General features: G+C 45.2%; 1 protein-coding gene across 1 annotated transcript; it reads left to right on the forward strand.

Moving 5' to 3' along the window:
- Positions 1-239: 239 nt before the first annotated feature.
- Positions 240-20,001, forward strand: LOC115112368 (methenyltetrahydrofolate synthase domain-containing protein-like). The gene is made up of 10 exons (XM_065013121.1): positions 240-428; positions 582-685; positions 15,303-15,416; positions 15,473-15,586; positions 15,762-15,875; positions 17,103-17,193; positions 17,313-17,425; positions 17,558-17,683; positions 18,694-19,030; positions 19,135-20,001. Exons 1-10 carry the CDS (start codon positions 401-403, stop codon positions 19,608-19,610), a joined length of 1,617 nt encoding a protein of 538 aa, XP_064869193.1. The 5' UTR covers positions 240-400; the 3' UTR covers positions 19,611-20,001.
- Positions 20,002-20,990: the final 989 nt, after the last annotated feature.

The following is a 20,990-nucleotide window of genomic DNA, read 5'->3' on the forward strand; positions in this document are numbered from 1 at the left end:
GATTGTCCTTCTGCTTAGTAATAAAACATTTAGACACTTATCTGATATGCTAAATAAATGTCTCGAGCACTGTGTGCAGTGTGCCAATCATTAGTCCAAACAGTTGCAAAACGAGTTTCTATTGGACAAATTTAGGAATGTCATTCCCCGTTAGTTGCGGTTGCTTGAGTTAAACGTTTTGTAACAATCGGCTAATGAATGCATTCCATCTTTGCTTTTGACGGTGTAAGGTTTGGCCTTTCCGAGCTACCATACAAAAAAAAAACATCCCTGACAAGCAGCTGTTGCTACAATGTTACAGAATTCCCACGTGCGCAAATCAATCTGTGGTCACTTTGTGATAGTTTGACTAATCGTCAGTGAAATTGTGACAATTTTCTGCATCTTCGACTAGAGGACAATGGAGGCCGTTATTACGATTAATCCCGGTAAATGATTGCTGCGTGTTTAGTGTAAAGTCACTAATGCTAACGCATGCCAATGGATGGTAGCCTAGCCGTTACCGTTATGAAGTTGCGATTTACATTACCCTTTCTTCAAAACGGTCATTTCATCAAGCATGTGAATTGTTTTCTGTTTAGGGGCCACGAAATGGGACATCCGAGAGAAAGTTTGGGATTACATTGAAGCTAAGAATCTTGCAAACTTTCCAAGGCCTGTGCACAACAGAATCCCCAATTTTAAGGTAGGGCATTTCTGGAGGTTCCGTGTACTGCAATTTGATTGAATTATTCCTAAAGCTAACCCTCTTAGTATTTGTCAAAATAGGTTTGAACCCTCTTGTCAGTAGTTTCAATTTGTATTTTGCATGTGCTGCTGGTAAGGTCCCATATAGCCATTTTGAAAAGTATTGTAAAATGTTCATTGTACGCTCTCTACAGCCATTGGTCTGCACTAATAAATGTCTCTAGCTAGCCTTACCTAAACATCAGACTGCTACCATGGTTACTCCATGACACCAGTCTGAAAGAAGTAGCTGTAGAAAAGACTCCGTAGTCTCTCAAGACAATGTTGAAGAAAATAATATTTACACTTTACCGGTTGTACATGCTGTTGTTCCTTTTGGCTGTAGGAGGTTGAGATCAGGTATCAACAGGAAAGTGTTGTTTACCCGACTTTTTGCACAATATGTTAACAATAGCCGAATGCATTGATATTTATTAGGGATCCCCATTAGCTTCTGCCAAGGCAGAAGTTACTCTTCCTGAGGTCCAAACACATTAAGGCACTTACATCTCACACAAAACAAAATCTAAAACAATACATTATTTTTAAAACTAGGCAAGTCAGTTAAGAACAAGTTCTTATTTATAATGATGGCCAACCAAAAGGCAAACGGTCTCCTGCGGGGATGGGGGCTGGAATTAAAAATAAATTATAGGACAAAACACACATCAAGACACGAGACAACACAACACTACACTACATAAAGAGAGACCTAAAGAGATGTGTTGCTGGCTTGTCCACATAGCAAGCCAGCAACATATGACAACACAGCATGGTAGCAACACATGGTAGGTAGCAGCACAAAACATGATACACACATTATTGGGCACAAACAACAGCACAAAGGGCAAGAAGGTAGAGACAACAATACATCACACAAAGCAGCCATAATTGCCAGTGAGAGTGTCCATGATTGAGTCTTTGAATGAAGAGATTGAGATAAAACTGTCCAGTTTGTGTGTTTGCAGCTCGTTCTAGTCGCTAGCTGTAGCGAACTGAAAATACGAGCAACCCAGGGATGTGTGTGTTTCGGGGGCATTTAACAGAATGTGACTAGCAGAACAGGTGGAGGATGAGGGCTACAGTAGATATCTCAGATGAAGGGGTGAGGCCTAAGAGGGTTTTATATACAATTATTACACCACTACATATCTACAATACAAAATGGACATGCCTTTTTGATAGCGTTGTTAAGAATTTTAGCAACTGTTGTAGCAACATGTTTTGACCATGACCGCTTACAATCCAGGGTTACTCCAAGCAGTTTAGTCAACTCAACCTGCTCAATTTCCATATTATTCATTACAATATATAGATGAGGTTTAGGGTTTACTGAATGATTTGTCCCAAATACAATGCTTTTAGTTTTTGAAATATGTAGGACTAACTTATCCCTTGCTACCCATTCTGAAACTAACTGCAGCTCTTTAAGTGTTGCAGTCATTTCAGTCGCTGTAGTAGCTGAGGTGTATATACACATATGTTTTTCTAGCAGCAGACTGATCGATAATATCAAAAGCTGCACTGAAGTCTAACAAAACAGCCCCCATAATATTTTTATGATCTATTTTTCTCAGCCAGTCATCCCTCATTTGTGTAAGTGCTGTGCTTGTTGAATGTCATTCCCTATAATCTTGCTGAAAGTCTGCTGTCAATTGTTTCCTGTAAAATAGCATTGTATCTGGTCAAACACAATTTTTTTCCAAAGTTTACTAAGGGTTGGTAACAGGCTGATTGGTTGGCTGTTTGAGCCAGTAAGTGGGCTTTACTATTCTTGGGTAGCTGAATTACTTTTGCTTCCATCCAGGAGGAGTGGCAACAGTGTCCGCTATTATCCTCATTCATTTTCCATCCAAGTTGTCAAACGCCGGTGGCTTGTCATTGTTGATAGACAACAATACATTTTTCATCTCTTCCACACTCACTTTACAGAAGTGAAAATTACAAATAAAATCAAAGTTTATTTGTCACGTGCGCTGAATACAACAGGTGTAAACCTTACAGTGAATTGCTTACTTACAGGCTCTAACCAATAGTGCAAATAAGGTATTAGGTGAACAATAGGTAGGTAAATAAATAAAACAACAGTAAAAAGACAGGCTACATACAGTAGCGAGGCTATAAAAGTAGCGAGGCTACATACAGACACCGGTTAGTCAGGCTGATTGAGGTAGTATGTACATGTAGATATGGTTAAAGTAACTATGCATATATGATGAACAGAGAGTAGCAGTAGCGTAAAAGAGGGGTTGGCGGGTGGCGGGACACAATGCAGATAGCCCGGTTAGCCAATGTGCGGGAGCACTGGTTGGTTGGCCCAATTAAGGAAGTATGTACATGAATGTATAGTTAAAGTGACTATGCATACAGTGGGGCAGAAAAGTATTTAGTCAGCCACCAATTGTGCAAGTTCTCCCACTTAAAAAGATGAGAGGACTGTAATTTTCATCATAGGTACACTTCAACTATGAAAGACAAAATGGGGGGGGAAATCCAGAAAATCACATTGTAGGATTTTTAATAAATTTATTTGCAAATTATGGTGGAAAATAAGTATTTAGTCACCTACAAACAAGCAAGATTTCTGGCTCTCACAGACCTGTAACTTCTTCTTTAAGAGGCTCCTCTGTCCTCCACTCATTACCTGTATTAATGGCACCTGTTTGAACTTGTTATCAGTATAAAAGACACCTGTCCACAACCTCAAACAGTCACACTCCAAACTCCACTATGGCCAAGACCAAAGAGCTGTCAAAGGACACCAGAAACAAAATTGTAGACCTGCACCAGGCTGGGAAGACTGAATCTGCAATAGGCAAGCAGCTTGGTTTGAAGAAATCAACTGTGGGAGCAATTATTAGGAAATGGAAGACATACAAGACCACTGATAATCTCCCAAGATCTCACCCCGTGGGGTTAAAATGATCACAAGAACGGTGAGCAAAAATCCGAGAACCACACGGGGGGACCTAGTGAATGACCTGCAGAGAGCTGGGACCAAAGTAACAAAGCCTACCATCAGTAACACACTACGCCGCCAGTGACTCAAATCCTGCAGTGCGAGATGTGTCCCCCTGCTTAAGCCAGTACATGTCCAGGCCCATCTGAAGTTTGCTAGAGAGCATTTGGATGATCCAGAAGAAGATTGGGAGAATGTCATATGGTCAGATGAAACCAAAATATAACTTTTTGGTAAAAGCTCAACTCGTTGTGTTTGGAGGACAAAGAATGCTGAGTTGCATCCAAAGAACACCATACCTACTGTGAAGCATGGGGGTGGAAACATCATGCTTTGGGGCTGTTTTTCTGCAAAGGGACCAGGACGACTGATCCGTGTAAAGGAAAGAATGAATGGGGCCATGTATCGTGAGATTTTGAGTGAAGACGTCCTTCCATCAGCAAGGGCATTGAAGATGAAACGTGGCTGGGTCTTTCAACATGACAATGATCCCAAACACACCGCCCGGGCAACGAAGGAGTGGCTTCGTAAGAAGCATTTCAAGGTCATGGAGTGGCCTAGCCAATCTCCAGATCTCAACCCCATAGAAAACCTTTGGAGGGAGTTGAAAGTCTGTGTTGCCCAGCAACAGCCCCAAAACATCACTGCTCTAGAGGAGATCTGCATGGTGGAATGGGCCAAAATACCAGCAACAGTGTGTGAAAACCTTGTGAAGACTTACCGTAAACGTTTGACCTCTGTCATTGCCAACAAAGGGTATGTAACAAAGTATTGAGATAAACTTTTGTTATTGACCAAATACTTATTTTCTACCATAATTTGCAAATAAAATCATAAAAAATCCTACAATGTGATTTTCTGGATTTTTTATCTAATTTTGTCTGTCATAGTTGAAGTGTACCTATGCTATGATGAAAATTACAGGCCTCATCTTTTTAAGTGGGAGAACTTGCACAATTGGTGGCTGACTAAATACTTTTTTGCCCCACTGTATATGATAAACCGAGGGTAGCAGCAGCGTAAAAAGAGGGGTTGGGGGAGGCACACAATGCAAATAGTCCGGGTAGCCATACCTGTTCAGGAATCTTATGGCTTGGGGGTAAAAACTGTTGAGAATCCTTTTTGTCCGAGACTTGGCATTCCGGTATTGTTTGCCATGCGGTTGTAGAGAGAACAGTCTATTACTGGGGTGGCTGGGGTCTTTGAACATTTTTAGGGCCTTCCTCTGACACCACCTGGTGTAGAGGTCCTAAATGGCAGGCAGCTTAGCCCCAGTGATGTACTGGTCCGTACGCACTACCCTCTGTAGTGCCTTGCGGTCAGAGGCCGAGCAGTTGCCGTACCAGGCAGTGATGCAACCAGTCAGGATGCTCTCGGTGTTGCAGATGTAGAACCTTTTGAGGATCTCAGGACCCATGCCAAATCTTTTTAGTTTCCCGAGGGGGAATAGGCTTTGTCGTCTAGTTTGTTGTTGATGTGGACACCAAGGAACTTAAAGCTCTCAACTTGCTCCACTATTGCCCCGTTGATGAGAATGGGGGCGTGCTCGGTCCTCCTTTTCCCGTAGTCCACAATAATCTCATAAATCTTGGTTACGTTGAGGGATAGGTTGTTATTCTGGCACCACCTGGCCAGGTCTCTGACTTCCTCCCTTTTTTGGCTTTCTTGTCGTTGTCGGTGATCAGGCCTACCACTGTTGTGTCGTCTGCAAACTTAATGATAGTGTTGGAGTCGTGCCTGGCCATGCAGTCGTGGGTGAACAGGGAGTACAGGAGGGGACTGAGCACGCACCCCTGGGGAGCGCCAGTGTTGAGGATCAGCGTGACAGATGTGTTGCTACCTACCCTCACCACCTGGGGTCGACCCGTCAGGAAGTCCAGGATCCAGTTGCAGAGGGAGGTGTTTAGTCCCAGGATCCTTAGTTTAGTGATGAGCTTTGAGGGTACTATGGTGTTGAACGCTGAGCTGTCGTCAATGAATAGCATTCTCACGTAAGTGTTCCTTTTGTCCAGGTGGGAAAGGGCAGTGTGGAGTGCAATAGAGATTAGAGGATTAATCGGAATGGCCGATTAATTAGGGCCGATTTCAAGTTTTCATAACAATCGGAAATCGGTATTTTTGGGCGCCTATTTTTTTTACAATTTTTTATATATACCTTTATTTAACTAGGCAAGTCCGTTAACACATTCTTATTTTCAATGGCGGCCTAGGAACGGTGGGTTAACTGCCTCGTTCAGGGGCAGAACGACAGATTTTCACCATGTCAGCTCGGGGGATCCAATCTTGCAACCTTACAGTTAACTAGTACAACGCAATAACGACCTGCCTCTCTCTCTTTGCACTCCACAAGGAGACTGCCTGTTATGCGAATACAGTAAGCCAAGGTAAGTTGCTAGTTAGCATTAATCCTATCTTGTAAAAAAACAATCAATCATAATCACTAGTTAACTACACATGGTTGATGATATTACTAGATATTATCTAGCGTGTCTTGCATTGCATATAATCTGACTGAGCATACAGGTATCTAAGTTTCTAAATTTCTGACTGTGGTGGTAGGCAGAAGCAGGCGCGTAAACATTCATTCAAACATCACTTTTGTGCATTTTGCCAGCAGCTCTTCGTTGTGCGTCAAGCATTGCGCTGTTTATGACTTCAAGCCTGTCAACTCCCGAGATGAGGCTGGTGAAATGGCTAGATAGTTAGCGCACACTAATAGCATTTCAAATGTCACTCGCTCTGAGCCCTTGCTCTGCATGGGTAACGCTGCTTCGATGGTGGCTGTTGTCGTTGTGTTGCTGGTTTGAGCCCAGGGAGGAGCGAGGAGAGGGACGGAGGCTATACTGTTACACTGGCAATACTAAAGTGCCTATAAGAACATCCAATAGTCAAAGGTTAATGAAATACAAGTGGTATAGAGGGAAATAGTCCTATAATTCCTATAACTACAACCTAAAACGTCTTACCTGGGAATATTGAAGACTCATGTTAAAAGGAACCACTAGCTTTCATATGTTGTCATGTTCTGAGCAAGGAACTGAAACGTTAGCTTTCTTACATAGCACATATTGCACTTTTACTTCTCCAACACTTTGTTTTTGCATTACTTAAACCAAATTGAACATGTTTCATTATTTACTTGAGGCTAAATTGATTTTATTGATGTATTATATTAAGTTAAAATCTGCTTTTTTGGTCCTCCAATAATCGGTATCGGCGTTGAAAAATCCTAATCAGTCGACCTCTAATAGAGATTGCATCATCTGTGGATCTGTTTGGGCGGTATGCAAATTGGAGTGGGTCTAGGGTTTCTGGGATAAGGGTGTTGTGAGCCATTACCAACCTTTCGAAGCACTTCATGGCTACAGACGTGAGTGCTACGGGTCTGTAGTCATTTAGGCAGGTTGCCTTTGTGCTCTTGGGCACAGGGACTATGGTGTTCTGCTTGAAACATGATGTTATTACAGACTTAATCAGGGACATGTTGAAAATGTCAGTGAAGACACCTGCCAGTTGGTCAGCACATGCCAGGAGCACACGTCCTGGTAATCCGTCGCCTGGAACAGCTGATGCGCTCATGCATGTGTCAGTGTTGCTTGCCTTGAAGCAAGCATAGAAGTGATTTAGCTCGTCTGGTAGGCTTATGTCACTGGGCAGCTCGCGGCTGTGCTTCCCTTTGTAGTCTGTAATAATTTGCAAGCCCTGCCACATAAGACGAGTGTCGGAGCCGGTGTAGTATGATTCAATCTTAGCCCTGTATTGACACTTTGCCTGTTTGGTGGTTCGTCGCAGGGCATAGCAGGATTTCTTGTAAGCTTCCGGGTTAGAGTCCCGCACCTTGAAAGCGGCAGCTCTACCCTTTAGCTCAGTGCAAGTGTTGCCTGTTATCCATGGCTTCTGTTTGGGGGATGTACGTACAGTCACTGTGGGGACGACGTCCTCGATGTACTTATTGATAAAGCCAGTGACTGATGTGGTGTACTCAAGGCCATCGGAAGAATCCCGGAACATGTTCCAGTCTGTGATAGCAAAACAGTCCTGTAGTTTAGCATCTGCTTCATCTGACCACTTTTTTTATTGACTGAGTCACAGGTGCTTCCTGCTTTAATTTTTAGCTTGTAAGCAAGAATCAGGAGGATAGAGTTGTGTTCGGATTTACCAAATGGAGGGCGAGAGAAGGCTTTGTCCATGGTCTCTGTGTGTGGAGTACAGGTCATATAGAAGTTTTTTCCCTCTGGTTGCACATTTCACATGTTGATGGAAATTTGGTAGAACTGATTTAAGTTTCCCTGCGTTAAAGTCTCTGGCCACTAGGAGCGCCGCCTCTGGGTGAGTGGTTTCCTGTTTGAATTCAGTCATCTGTATAAGGAAATAAGCAGTCTTAGTGCCAGCATCTGTCTGTGGTGGTAAATAAACAGTATAGTACAACAAGTATAGCTGAAAACTCTAGGCAAGTAGTGTGGCCTGCAATTTATCACAATATACTCTACTTCAGGCGAGCAAAATCTAGAAAATTCCTTGGATTTTGTGCGCCAGCTGCTGTTTACAAATATGCACAGACCCCCTCCCCCGTCTTACTGGAGTGTGCTGTTCTATCTTGCCGGTGCAGCGTATATGCCGGTGCAGCGTATATCCCGCTAGCTGAATATCCATGTCGTCGTTCAGCCACGATTCCGTGAAACATAGGATATTACAGTATTTGATGTCCCGTTGGTAGGATATTCGTGATCGTACCTCATCTAGTTTATTGTCCAATGATTGCACTTTGGCGAGTAGTATTGACTGTAATCTCAGCTTTCCCACTCGCCTTTTCCGGGTCCTGACCAGGCATCCGGCTCTTTGTCCTCTGTACCTGCGTCGCTTCCTCTTGCAAATAACGTGGATGTCGGCCCTGCTGGGTGTTTGGAGAATGTCTTGCTTGTTGAAGAAAAAATCTTCATCTAATCCGAGGTGAGTGATCGCTGTCCTGATGTCCAGAAGCTCTTTTTTTGCCGTAAGATACGGTTGCAGAAATAAGTTATAAATAACGTGAAAAAAACACATCGTAGCACAATTGGTTGGGCGCCAGTAAAACTGCTGCCATTTCTTCTGGCGCCAATGCTTGTCTTTCATAATTTGGTCAGTTGTACTTGGATGTGAAGCATTTGCTAATCTTGCCACTGAAAAATAAAGTTGGCAATATCAGTGGGTTTTGTGATGAATGAGCCATCTGATTCCATGAAAGATGGAGCCGAGTGTACCTTTCTGCCCCAATTTTCGTTTAAGGTGCTTCAAAGCTTTTTACTATCATTCTTTTGTTTCATAGTGTAGTTCCTCCTTTTAATTCTGTTTAGTCACATAATTTCTAAATGTTCAGTATGTTTGCTGATCGGTTGTGCTGCCAGACCTATTTGCCATACCTTCAGTGAACTCAAGCATGTTTTCTCACAATTATCTGTAAGTGTTTGCCGTTGGTTACGCTCTGCCATATTGTACAAGTGTTTTGTCCCGTGCAAATTGCATCAGTATTGAAAATACAAACAATATACAGACGACTAGCACACGGAAGGTCAGGTTGATACCGCTACTCTGTAGATGTTTTGTCACACATTCCTACCTGAAAAGGACCAACCAGACAGACAACCGGTATGTAGAGTTGTGAGAGGAAGCTTTCCTGATCCAAATGCTCATTTCTGCCGAAGTAGAATTCTATGCAATTAAACTTGGGTTCTTCAGGCTATAGCTAGCCTAACTACCTTATTAATCAAATCAAATCAAATGTATTTATATAGCCCTACGTACATCAGCTGATATCTCAAAGTGCTGTACAGAAACCCAGCCTAAAACCCCAAACAGCAAGCAATGCAGGTGTAGAAGCACGGTGGCTAGGAAAAACTCCCTAGAAAGGCCAAAACCTAGGAAGAAACCTAGAGAGGAACCAGGCTATGTGGGCTGGCCAGTCCTCTTCTGGCTGTGCCGGGTGGAAATTATAACAGAACATGGCCAAGATTTTCAAATGTTCATACATGACCAGCATGGTCGAATAATAATAATAATAAGGCAGAACAGTTGAAACTGGAGCAGCAGCACGGTCAGGTGGACTGGGGACAGCAAGGAGTCATCATGTCAGGTAGTCCTGGGGCATGGTCCTAGGGCTCAGGTCCTCCGAGAGAGAGAAAGAAAGAGAGAATTAGAGAGAGCATATGTGGGGTGGCCAGTCCTCTTCTGGCTGTGCCGGGTGGAGATTATAACAGAACATGGCCAAGATGTTCAAATGTTCATAAATGACCAGCATGGTCGAATACTAATAAGGCAGAACAGTTGAAACTGGAGCAGCAGCACGGCCAGGTGGACTGGGGACAGCAAGGAGTCATCATGTCAGGTAGTCCTGGGGCATGGTCCTAGGGCTCAGGTCCTCCGAGAGAGGGAAAGAAAGAGAGAAGGAGAGAATTAGAGAACGCACACTTAGATTCACACAGGACACCGATTAGGACAGGAGAAGTACTCCAGATATAACAAACTGACCCTAGCCCCCCGACACATAAACTACTGCAGCATAAATACTGGAGGCTGAGACAGGAGGGGTCAGGAGACACTGTGGCCCCATCCGAGGACACCCCCGGACAGGGCCAAACAGGAAGGATATGACCCCACCCACTTTGCCAAAGCACAGCCCCCACACCACTAGAGGGATATCTTCAACCACCAACTTACCATCCTGAGACAAGGCTGAGAGTATAGCCCACAAAGATCTCCACCATGGCACAACCCAAGGGGGGGCGCCAACCCAGACAGGATGACCACATCAGTGAATCAACCCACTCAGGTGACGCACCCCTTCCAGGGACGGCATGAGAGAGCCCCAGTAAGCCAGTGACTCAGCCCCTGTAATAGGGTTAGAGGCAGAGAATCCCAGTGGAAAGAGGGGAACCGGCCAGGCAGAGACAGCAAGGGCGGTTCGTTGCTCCAGAGCATTTCCGTTCACCTTCCCACTCCTGGGCCAGATTACACTCAATCATATGACCTACTGAAGAGATGAGTCTTCAGTAAAGACTTAAAGGTTGAGACCGGGTTTGCGTCTCTGACATGGGTAGGCAGACCGTTCCATAAAAATGGAGCTCTATAGGAGAAAGCTCTGCCTCCAGCTGTTTGCATAGAAATTCTAGGGACAATTAGGAGGCCTGCGTCTTGTGACCGTAGCGTACGTGTAGGTATGTACGGCAGGACCAAATCAGAGAGATAGGTAGGAGCAAACCCATGTAATGCTTTGTAGGTTACCAGTAAAACCTTGAAATCAGTCCTTGCTTTGACAGGAAGCCAGTGTAGGGAGGCTAGCACTGGAGTAATATGATCAAATTTTTGGGTTCTAGTCAGGATTCTAGCAGCCGTATTTAGCACTAACTGAAGTTTATTTGGTGCTTTATCCGGGTAGCCGGAAAGTAGAGCATTGCAGTAGTCTAACCTAGAAGTGACAAAAGCATGGATTAATTTTTCTGCATCATTTTTGGACAGAAAGTGTCTGATTTTTGCAATGTTACGTAGATTGAAAAAAGCTGTCCTTGAAATGGTCTTGATATGTTCTTCAAAAGAGAGATCAGGGTCCAGAGTAACGCCGAGGTCCTTCACAGTTTTATTTGAGACGACTGTACAACCATTAAGATTAATTGTCAGATTCAACAGAAGATCTCTTTGTTTCTTGGGACCTAGAACAAGCATCTCTGTTTTGTCTGAGTTTAAAAGTAGAAAGTTTGCAGCCATCCACTTCCTTATGTCTGAAACACATGCTTCTAGCAAGGGCAATTTTGGGGCTTCACCATGTTTCATTGAAATGTACAGCTGTGTGTCATCTGCATAGCAGTGAAAGTTAACATTATGTTTTCGAATAACATCCCCAAGAGGTAAAATATATAGTGAAAACAATAGTGGTCCTAAAACGGAACCTTGAGGAACACCGAAATTTACAGTTGATTTGTCAGAGGACAGACCATTCAGAGACAAACTGATATCTTTCCGACAGATAAGATCTAAACCAGGCCAGAACTTGTCCGTGTAGACCAATTTGGGTTTCCAATCTCTCCAAAAGAATGTGGTGATCGATGGTATCAAAAGCTGCACTAGGGTCTAGGAGCACGAGGACAGATGCAGAGCCTCGGTCCGATGCCATTCAAATGTCATTTACCACCTTCACAAGTGCCGTCTCAGTGCTATGATGGGGTCTAAAACCAGACTAAAGCATTTCGTATACATTGTTTGTCTTCAGGAAGGCAGTGAGTTGCTGCGCAACAGCCTTTTCTAACATTTTTGAGAGGAATTGAGGATTCTATATAGGCCGATAGTTTTTCATATTTTCTGGGTCAAGGTTTGGCTTTTTCAAGAGAGGCTTTATTACTGCCACTTTTAGTGAGTTTGGTACACATCCGGTGGATAGAGAGCCGTTTATTATGTTCAACATAGGAGGGCCAAGCACAGGAAGCAGCTCTTTCAGTAGTTTAGTTGGAATAGGGTCCAGTATGCAGCTTGAAGGTTTAGAGGCCATGATTATTTTCATCATTGTGTCAAGAGATATAGTACTAAAACACTTGAGCGTCTCTCTTGATCCTAGGTCCTGGCAGAGTTGTGCAGACTCAGGACAACCGAGCTTTGAAGGAATACGCAGATTTAAAGAGGAGTCCGTAATTTGCTTTCTAATAATCATAATCTTTTCCTCAAAGAAGTTCATGAATTTATCACTGCTAAAGTGAAAGTCATCCTCTCTTGGGGAATGCTGCTTTTTAGTTAGCTTTGTGACAGTATCAAAAAGGAATTTCGGATTGTTCTTATTTTCCTCAATTAAGTTAGAAAAATAGGATGATCGAGCAGCAGTAAGGGCTCTTCGGTACTGCACGGTGCTGTCTTTCCAAGCTAGTTTGGAGTGGCGCCATTTCCGTTCCAATTTTCTGGAAGCTTGCTTCAGAGCTCGGGTATTTTCTGTGTACCAGGGAGCTAGTTTCTTATGAGAAATGTTTTTTTAGGGGTGCAACTGCATCTAGGGTATTGCGCAAGGTTAAATTGAGTTCCTCAGTTAAGTGGTTAACTGATTTTTGTCCTCTGGCGTCCTTGGGTAGACAGAGGGAATCTGGAAGGACATCAAGGAATCTTTGTGTTGTCTGTGAATTTATAGCACGACTTTTGATGGTCCTTGGTTGGGGTCTGAGCAGATTATTTGTTGCAATTGCAAACGTAATAAAATGGTGGTCCGATAGTCCAGGATTATGAGGAAAAACATTAAGATCCACAACATTTATTCCATGGGACAAAACTAGGTCCAGACTATGACTGTGACAGTGAGTGGGTCCAGAGACATGTTGGACAGAACCCACTGAGTCGATGATGGCTCCGAAAGCCTTTTGGAGTGGGTCTGTGGACTTTTCCATGTGAATATTAAAGTCACCAAAGATTAGAATATTATCTGCTATGACTACAAGGTCTGATAGGAATTCAGGGAACTCAGTGAGGAACGCTGTATATGGCCCAGGCCTGTAAAACAGTAGCTATAAAAAGTGATTGAGTAGACTGCATAGATTTCATGACTAGAAGCTCAAAAGACGAAAACGTCATTTTTGGGGGGTAAATTGAAATTTGCTATCGTAAATGTTAGCAACACCTCCACCTTTGCGGGATGCACGGGGAATATGGTCACTAGTGTAGCCAGGAGGTGAGGCCTCATTTAACACAGTAAATTCATCAGGCTTAAGCCATGTTTCAGTCAGGCCAATCACATCAAGATTATGATCAGTGATTAGTTAATTGACTATAATTGCCTTTGAAGTAAGGGATCTAACATAAAGTAGCCCTATTTTGAGATGTGAGGTATCATGATCTCTTTCAATAATGACAGGAATGGAGGTGGTCTTTATCCTAGTGAGATTGGTAAGGCGAACACCGCCATGTTTAGTTTTGCCCAACCCAGGTCGAGGCACAGACACTGTCTCAATGGTGATAGCTGAGCTGACTACACTGACTGTGCTAGTGGTAGACTCCACTATGCTGGCAGGCTGGCTAACAGCCTGCTGCCTGGCCTGCACCCTATTTCATTGTGGAGCTAGAGGAGTTAGAGCCCTGTCTATGTTGGTAGATAAGATGAGGGCACCCCTCCAGCTAGGATGGAGTCCGTTACTCCTCAGCAGGTCAGGCTTGGTCCTGTTTGTGGGTGAGTCCCAGAAAGAGGGCCAATTATCTACAAATTCTATCTTTTGGGAGGGGCAGAAAACAGTTTTCAACCAGCGATTGCGTTGTGAGACTCTGCTATAGAGCTCATCACTCCCCCTAACTGGGAGGGGGCCAGAGACAATTACTCGATGCCGACACATCTTTCTGGCTGATTTACACGCAGAAGCTATGTTGCGCTTGGTGATCTCTGACTGTTTCATCCTAACATCGTTGGTGCCGACGTGGATAACAATATCTCTATACTCTCTACACTCGCCAGTTTTAGCTTTAGCCAGCACCATCTTCAGATTAGCTTTAACGTCGGTAGCCTTGCCCTCTGGTAAACAGTGTATGATCGCTGGATGATTCGTTTCAAGTCTAATACTGCGGGTAATGGAGTCGCCAATGACTAGAGTTTTCAATTTGACAGAGCTAATGGTGGGAAGCTTCGGCGTCTCAGACCCCGTAACGGGAGGAGTAGAGACCAGAGAAGACTCGGCCTCTGACACTGACTCGCTGCTTAATGGGGAAAACCGGTTGAAAGTTTCTGTCGGCTGAATGAGCGACACCGGTTGAGTGTTCCTACAGCATTTCCTTCCAGAAACCGTGAGAAAGTTGTCCGGTTGCGGGGACTGTGCCAGGGGATTTATACTACTATCTGTACTTACTGGTGGCACAGACGCTGTTTCATCCGGGGCGGCAGGGTAGCCTAGTGGTTAGAGTGTTGGACTAGTAACCGAAAGGTTGCAAGTTCGAATCCCCGAGCTGACAAGGTACAAATCTGTCGTTCTGCCCCTGAACAGGCAGTTAACCCACTGTTCCTAGGCCGTCATTGAAAATAAGAATTTGTTCTTAACTGACTTGCCTAGTAAAATAAAGGTAAAAAAATATATAATAAAAATATTTTTAAAATCCTTTCCTACAGTGAAATTACCTTTGCCTAACGATTGCGTCTGAAGCTGGGCTTGCAGCACAGCTATCCTCGCCGTAAGGCGATCGTTCTCCTGTATATTATGAGTACAGCGACTGCAATTAGAAGGCATCATGTTAATGTTACTACTTAGCTTCGGCTGTTGGAGGTCCTGACGAACCATGTCCAGATAAAGCGTCCGGAGTGAAAAAGTTGAGGGGAAAAAAATATAAACGGTAATTAAAAAGTAAAGTTGTCAGGTAGCAAAATAGGTTGGCAACAAAACGCACAGCAACTCGAAAACAAGTCTGCAAGTTGTGACAGGAAATGACGTCAGTGTCAATACTGCATATTATTAGGTATGTCATATTGTAAGCTAGTAGCTATCATAGTTCCTTTGTCTTTGACCTGTTTTAAAATCTCTATTTTAGTCAAGTCTACTGGTCAAAATAGGTTAACAGTGGCACAAACATGCTTTTGAACCCTTTGTGTGTGTGTGTGCGTGCTTGTCTTGCTGTATGTGGTTGTCTATGCGGTCAGGGTGCGGTCCCGGCCTGTGACCGTCTCTCAGCCCTGCAGGAGTTCAAGTCCAGCCAGACGATCAAAGTGAACCCAGACCGACCCCAGCAGCAGGCACGCTACATCACCCTGGATGTAAGTGTGCACTCACATGCTCTCTCCTTACCCCCTCTCCCCCTCTCTGCCCCCAGGGTGCCCACACTGCCTGCGCCAAGGTGTCGGAGCTACAGGTATTCAATGAGACTGACGAGGTGAAAGTGGACCCTGACAAGCCGCTGGAGGGGGCGAGGCTGGCCGTGCTGCAGGTAGCCCTGGGTCACAGGCCACCATGAGCCTGGGCCATTGGTTCAGTAGTGTTGTCTCATCACCAGATCATAACCATGGAGTGCTGGAATTAGGTTATTTGTATTAGATGCCCTTTACTCATCTGTCTATGCTTATATTCTCTTATCTTACTAAACTCTGGCCTCTGGCTTCCAGGCGAGGAAAACCCTGCTGGTGCCGACCCCTCGCCTTCGCACAGGACTCTTCAATAAGATTGTCCCGCCTGAGGGAGCAAGCAAAGAAGAACTGAGAGTGTGCTCCACCTCGCAGGCGAGTCAGTCCCTTCTCACTAGTGCTGAATAATTAAATGAAATGTCAGTTCTTTTTTTGTTTTTTTAAACAACTAATTGACTTCAGTTAAATTATTTGAATTCCATTTTGTTCTTTTTTAAAAAATTTCTGTGAGCTCATTGCACTGTAGTTTCTCAAGAGATAAATCAGATCCAGCCCGAACTGCGCGATGTTGTAGTTTCTCTAGAGATGAATCAGATCCAGCCCGAACTGTGCGATGTTGTAGTTTCTCTAGAGATGAATCAGATCCAGCCCGAACTGTGCGATGTTGTAGTTTCTCTAGAGATGAATCAGATCAAGCCCGAACTGTGCGATGTTGTAGTTTCTCTAGAGATTATTCAGATCCAGCCCGAACTGTGCGATGTTGTAGTTTCTCTAGAGATTAATCAGATCCAGCCCGAACTGTGCGATGTTGTAGTTTCTCTAGAGATTAATCAGATCCAGCCCGAACTGTGCGATGTTGTAGTTTCTCTAGAGATGAATCAGATCCAGCCCGAACTGTGCGATCAAGAGGGGATACATGGAGAGCAGTTGCTTGGTGCTTTATTGACTTTGAAGACCTACTGAGATAGTGATATTGACAGACATCATAGGCAGCAGCTCTATGGCGATGAGAGGATGACTTGGAATTAAATAATAAAGTAATCGAATATAATATACACAACTGAAAAATTGTAATTAAAGTCATGTGAACTGCTGGTTAATAAGTGATAAGCAGTCACTAACACCATGGGACTTTTATTAGTTGTATTCTGTTAAAGCATTCAACGCACATAATGCATAGGGCATTTCATGTTTGTTTTTTAATTATCAAAACCTAAATCCAAAATTGTGGTAATTTTGTAGTAAACTGAACCAACCTCAAAAAGCACTAATCGCTCCACACTACTTCTCACCCAACACCCACCCCGACGGCGCACTACCTAATCCCATTCCATCCAGCCCCAGTGCACATGGATTCAATATCTCACTTTACCTCCTTCATTCACCACTTCCCATTCATTATCCCCATGAACATGCTGTCACTCTGTACAACTTGGTGAATCCACCATAGAAGACCAAATGCTTTGTTCCCAGACTAGTTGGAGTGTCGGGTTTCAAATGTAAAAAGTTTGAATCCAATGTTTCTTGTGATCTGGTGCACCTGTTCTCAATTTTTTCTTTGACTTTTTTCTTCTTTCTTTCTTTTCTTTGTTTCTTCACCAGGGAGTGAAGGAGTTCAGTGTCCCTGTGGGTCTGGATTCCAAGGTTCAGGTGGATCTTCTGGTGGTTGGCTCTGTGGCCGTGTCTGAGAAAGGTGAGAGCCCGCAGAGAGAACTCTATGGGCAGTGGACACCTACCCTGGTCCAGGAAAGTTCCGGCTCAGCACCAACACCCATACTGTTAGGATTAATCTCATCTCTCCTTTCTCCTCAGGTTACCGGATAGGTAAAGGAGAGGGCTTTGCTGACATGGAGTATGCCATGATGCTCTGCATGGGGGCTGTGACCGAATCCACTGTGGTGGTTACCATCGTCCATGACTGCCAGGTTAGCCTGTTATCCCACAACATGAAGTCACACACTGTGTTTGGTCTTAACCTGAATACGTGTTGCTTCATGTTCCAGATTCCTATTATTTTGCCATGTGTATATGTGCTTGATGTCTGTGTATTTCTGCAGGTTGTTGACATCCCAGAGGATCTGATTGAGAGCCATGACATCACTGTGGACTACATCCTCACCCCGACCAGAGTCATCAAGACAGACTGCCAACGCCCCAAGCCCCAGGGCATCATCTGGACTAAGGTACAACACTAAATCTCACCCAGTTTACTGTCGCTCAATATGATTCATTCCATTGCCTATGCAGTTGTTCTAACTACTGTTGCTGCTGCTAGCTACAGCTGCTGGTTTTACTCATACGACTGCTATTATTTGCTGTATGTTGCTGAGTGGCTGAAACCTCAATGATTTGAGCTAGAAAACAGCTTTCAAAGTGAGGCTAAAGTTGCGCCCATCTTCTGTAGTTTTCCAGTGACTTTTGGCTGCACCTCAAACCGTGTTGCTTGAGTTTTGTTTGCTCACCTTCCCGTAGAAGTATATCCATTACACACACACACACACGCTACCTCTGGGGTCCCTTAAGACAGCCATGCCCGTCCTGAGGACCCATGCTGACCTCGTAGACAGGAAGGCCATGTCTGATCATCAAAGGCCTCTCCACCGGGCCAGCCTGGCTGTGTAGGGCCCAGTTAAAGAGAGGGCACCGGGGCCAAGGTAAAAACAATAGACCAGTATATCCTGTACAGGCGCAGCTGCCATCACAGCCTTAGCAGACACGCTCTGCCCTGGGAAATCAGAGAGCTGTCTTTATATAGCTTTACTAGGGAAGTGGAATATCCCCCCCACAATAAAGATGATGCGGTCAGAGAGGTTATCAGCACTCCTGAAGACTGTCAGTCTGTTTCCTCTGCATTCATGTACTGTAAGCATGGATGTGTTGTTATGGAGTACTGTTGTGTTGGTTGTTGTGCCCTTTGAGGTTTGTCGAGTAGTCTAGTCATGCATGGATTTTGGTGTAGTTCATAAGATATCTAGCATGCTCTGAACATTTGCATGGTCACCTAGAACGGCATGAGCAGGCACCAAACATCAGCTTTCTTGATTGTTTATACCCCATCACTTTACTAAACCCCATTCTTCTTGGCATGACCCAGAGCTGGGCTACCCTTAACCCAGTGCCTTTGCTGACCTTGAGCAGCTCTACTGTGAAATGACCTTAGCGGTCCTGAGCCTGTCCTGTTGTATACCTGCAGCTGAACGCTGAGATGCTGGAGAAGATCCCCGTGCTGAAGAAGCTCCGGGCCTTGGAGGAGGAGCAAGGGAAGGACGTGACCCTGGGGACCCACCCTCCCCCGCAGCCCAGGGAGAGGGCCAGGAGGGAGCCCCGGAGGGACAGAGAGCCCAGGTCAGAGGGTGATAGACCCCGGCGTGAGCCCAGGCGCAGGCCTAGACGGAACACCCAAGAGGACTCTGAGAGGGACCCCAACGGGGAGTCCAGGGAGGAGACTGAGCAGAAACCCAGACGACGCCCACCAAGAGTGAGGAGGGAGGGGGACAGAGAGGGGGGTAGGGATGGTGAAGGGGAGGGAGGTCAGGAGGGAGGCAGAGAGGGGGTAGGAGGGTCAGGGGATTCCGCAATGGGGGCTTCCGTGAGGGGGGCAGAGATGGAAGTAGGGGGAGAGGCAGAGGAGGAGGCCGGGAGGGGGCCAGGGGGAGGGGAAGAGAAGGGGACAGGGATGGGGTCAGGCAAGAGGGCAGGGAGGAAGGTGGCGAGCCCCGTGAGCGCAGGCCCCCCCTGACTGTGACCACAGTGTACCTGGGGGGCATCCCTGCCGGGCTGCGTGTCAGCGAGCTGAAGACTGCTCTCCGGGAGAGGGAGGCAGCCCCCATCCGTCTCACGTGGCAGGGTGCTCAGCACCGGGCCTTCCTGGACTACTTAGACCCCCAGGCTGCAGACCAGGCCCTGGCCGCCCTGGAGGGGCTCTCCCTGAACGGCCACGACCTGCAGGCTGAGCTGGCCAAGAGCCAGAGGGGAGGCAGGAGGCCAGGTCCAAGCAACCGGAGGTCCAGACCAAATACAGGCCCCAAAAATACAGCTAGAGAAAGGAGAGGGAGTACGAGTGAAGCAGAGGCAGATTCCCCCAAGCAGGAGCTCAACCATAACGAGTAACTGCCTGCTTCTACGTCCATCTCCGTAACAGAAGCCAAGCCAGCAGAAAGAAAAGGCTGTGTTTCTTGAAAGGGAAGGATGTTACCTTCACTGTACCAATGTGAAGTGTGAAAATATGTTTAATGCCTTAAGCAGAGTTTGGTTTGTCGTTATGGTTTTTAGTGTTGGTATTGATAACACGTAACCCCATTTACGTTTGAAATGTTCTTATACAGAAGTTTCATCCACACTGGCAGGCCTGTCTGTCAGTCACAAAGGAAGGAGAGGTTGGAGGTTTCCCTGTTAGTCTCTTTGTGCAGGGGCAATGTTTAATGCCCTACATGTAATGCCATCAGAATTCACAGGATATTTTGTGTACTAAATAAACCATACTTTGAGTTCATAGTTTTAACCATTTTTGTCTTCTTTAAAACTCAAAACCCAGGACCGATCAACCTATGACTATCAAATGATGACCTGTGTACACACCACACACCGCTAGTCTGTCAGTACTGTGTGTTCCTATTGTAAGTTGTCCTACTGACGAACAATCTGAGAAAAATATGAACCTAAAGCTAAAACAGATGAGGGAAATAGTATAGCAAGATGGATGGTGAGCTGGTGTGTTAACCCTTCATCAAGTGTCCTATCCTCTCATGGGACCTTGTTTGTCTTTTGGCAGTATTGGGCTGTTTTCCAGCGCTCCTCTCGCTAATGGCATAACACATGGTATAGCCTATCAGATGGCCTGACAAGTCCAATTAGTCTGAGGGTGGTATGTGGGGAGCAGGAGTTAAGAGGACTAGCTGTAGTATACTGGATGTGCTAACCTCTGAGCTATCTATTGCTAAAGACACAGTACCTCTGGAAGTGATATGTTGTATAACCAGCAGGTAAACATGGCTGGCATGACATGTCTAATGGCTTATTTGAACCTACTTTGGCCAATGCTTGAGGTTCTATCTGCAGCTACCTGCAGTGCCCTAACCCTGTGACAACCTGTGTGCATCTGGTTGGCCAAACAGTGACTTATAGCTGCTGTGCTAATGCTTGGCCAAAGATGTGTCCTACAGTTCAGAGTAGTTTAGACAGGCTGAGGGACGAGCACATAGCATGTCTGCCTCTCCAGACCAGAACCTAGGCAGGCAGGCTTTTTATGGAGCTGTCATCCAGCCCAGACCGGGGAACAGCTGTGGAGCCCCAGCAGGAATCTCAGCCCTGTAGAGGTGCTGCGCCCCGGCTCACGTCATCAGCATGCTAATGTGTGGCCCTCCGCTGCAGTGTGGAGCGACTGGGCCTGCTGCCCCTGTGTGCTCTGCTTATACAAGGGAATTTCACTGGAGTTCAGAGAGTGGTCACCACCTTGTGAGATAACACAGCTCCATACATACATACATAGTC

Source organism: Oncorhynchus nerka, linkage group LG28 (assembly GCF_034236695.1).
Source record: "Oncorhynchus nerka isolate Pitt River linkage group LG28, Oner_Uvic_2.0, whole genome shotgun sequence".
NCBI lineage: Eukaryota > Metazoa > Chordata > Actinopteri > Salmoniformes > Salmonidae > Oncorhynchus > Oncorhynchus nerka.

Bases quoted from the DNA above. Each gene is read 5' to 3' on its own strand.
- LOC115112368 (XM_065013121.1), top strand. From the start codon at position 401: ATGGAGGCCGTTATTACGATTAATCCCG. The intron at 15,417-15,472 runs GTAAGTGTGCAC...CTCTGCCCCCAG, and splicing joins CACGCTACATCACCCTGGAT to GGTGCCCACACTGCCTGCGC. The intron at 17,684-18,693 runs GTACAACACTAA...GTATACCTGCAG, and splicing joins AGGGCATCATCTGGACTAAG to CTGAACGCTGAGATGCTGGA.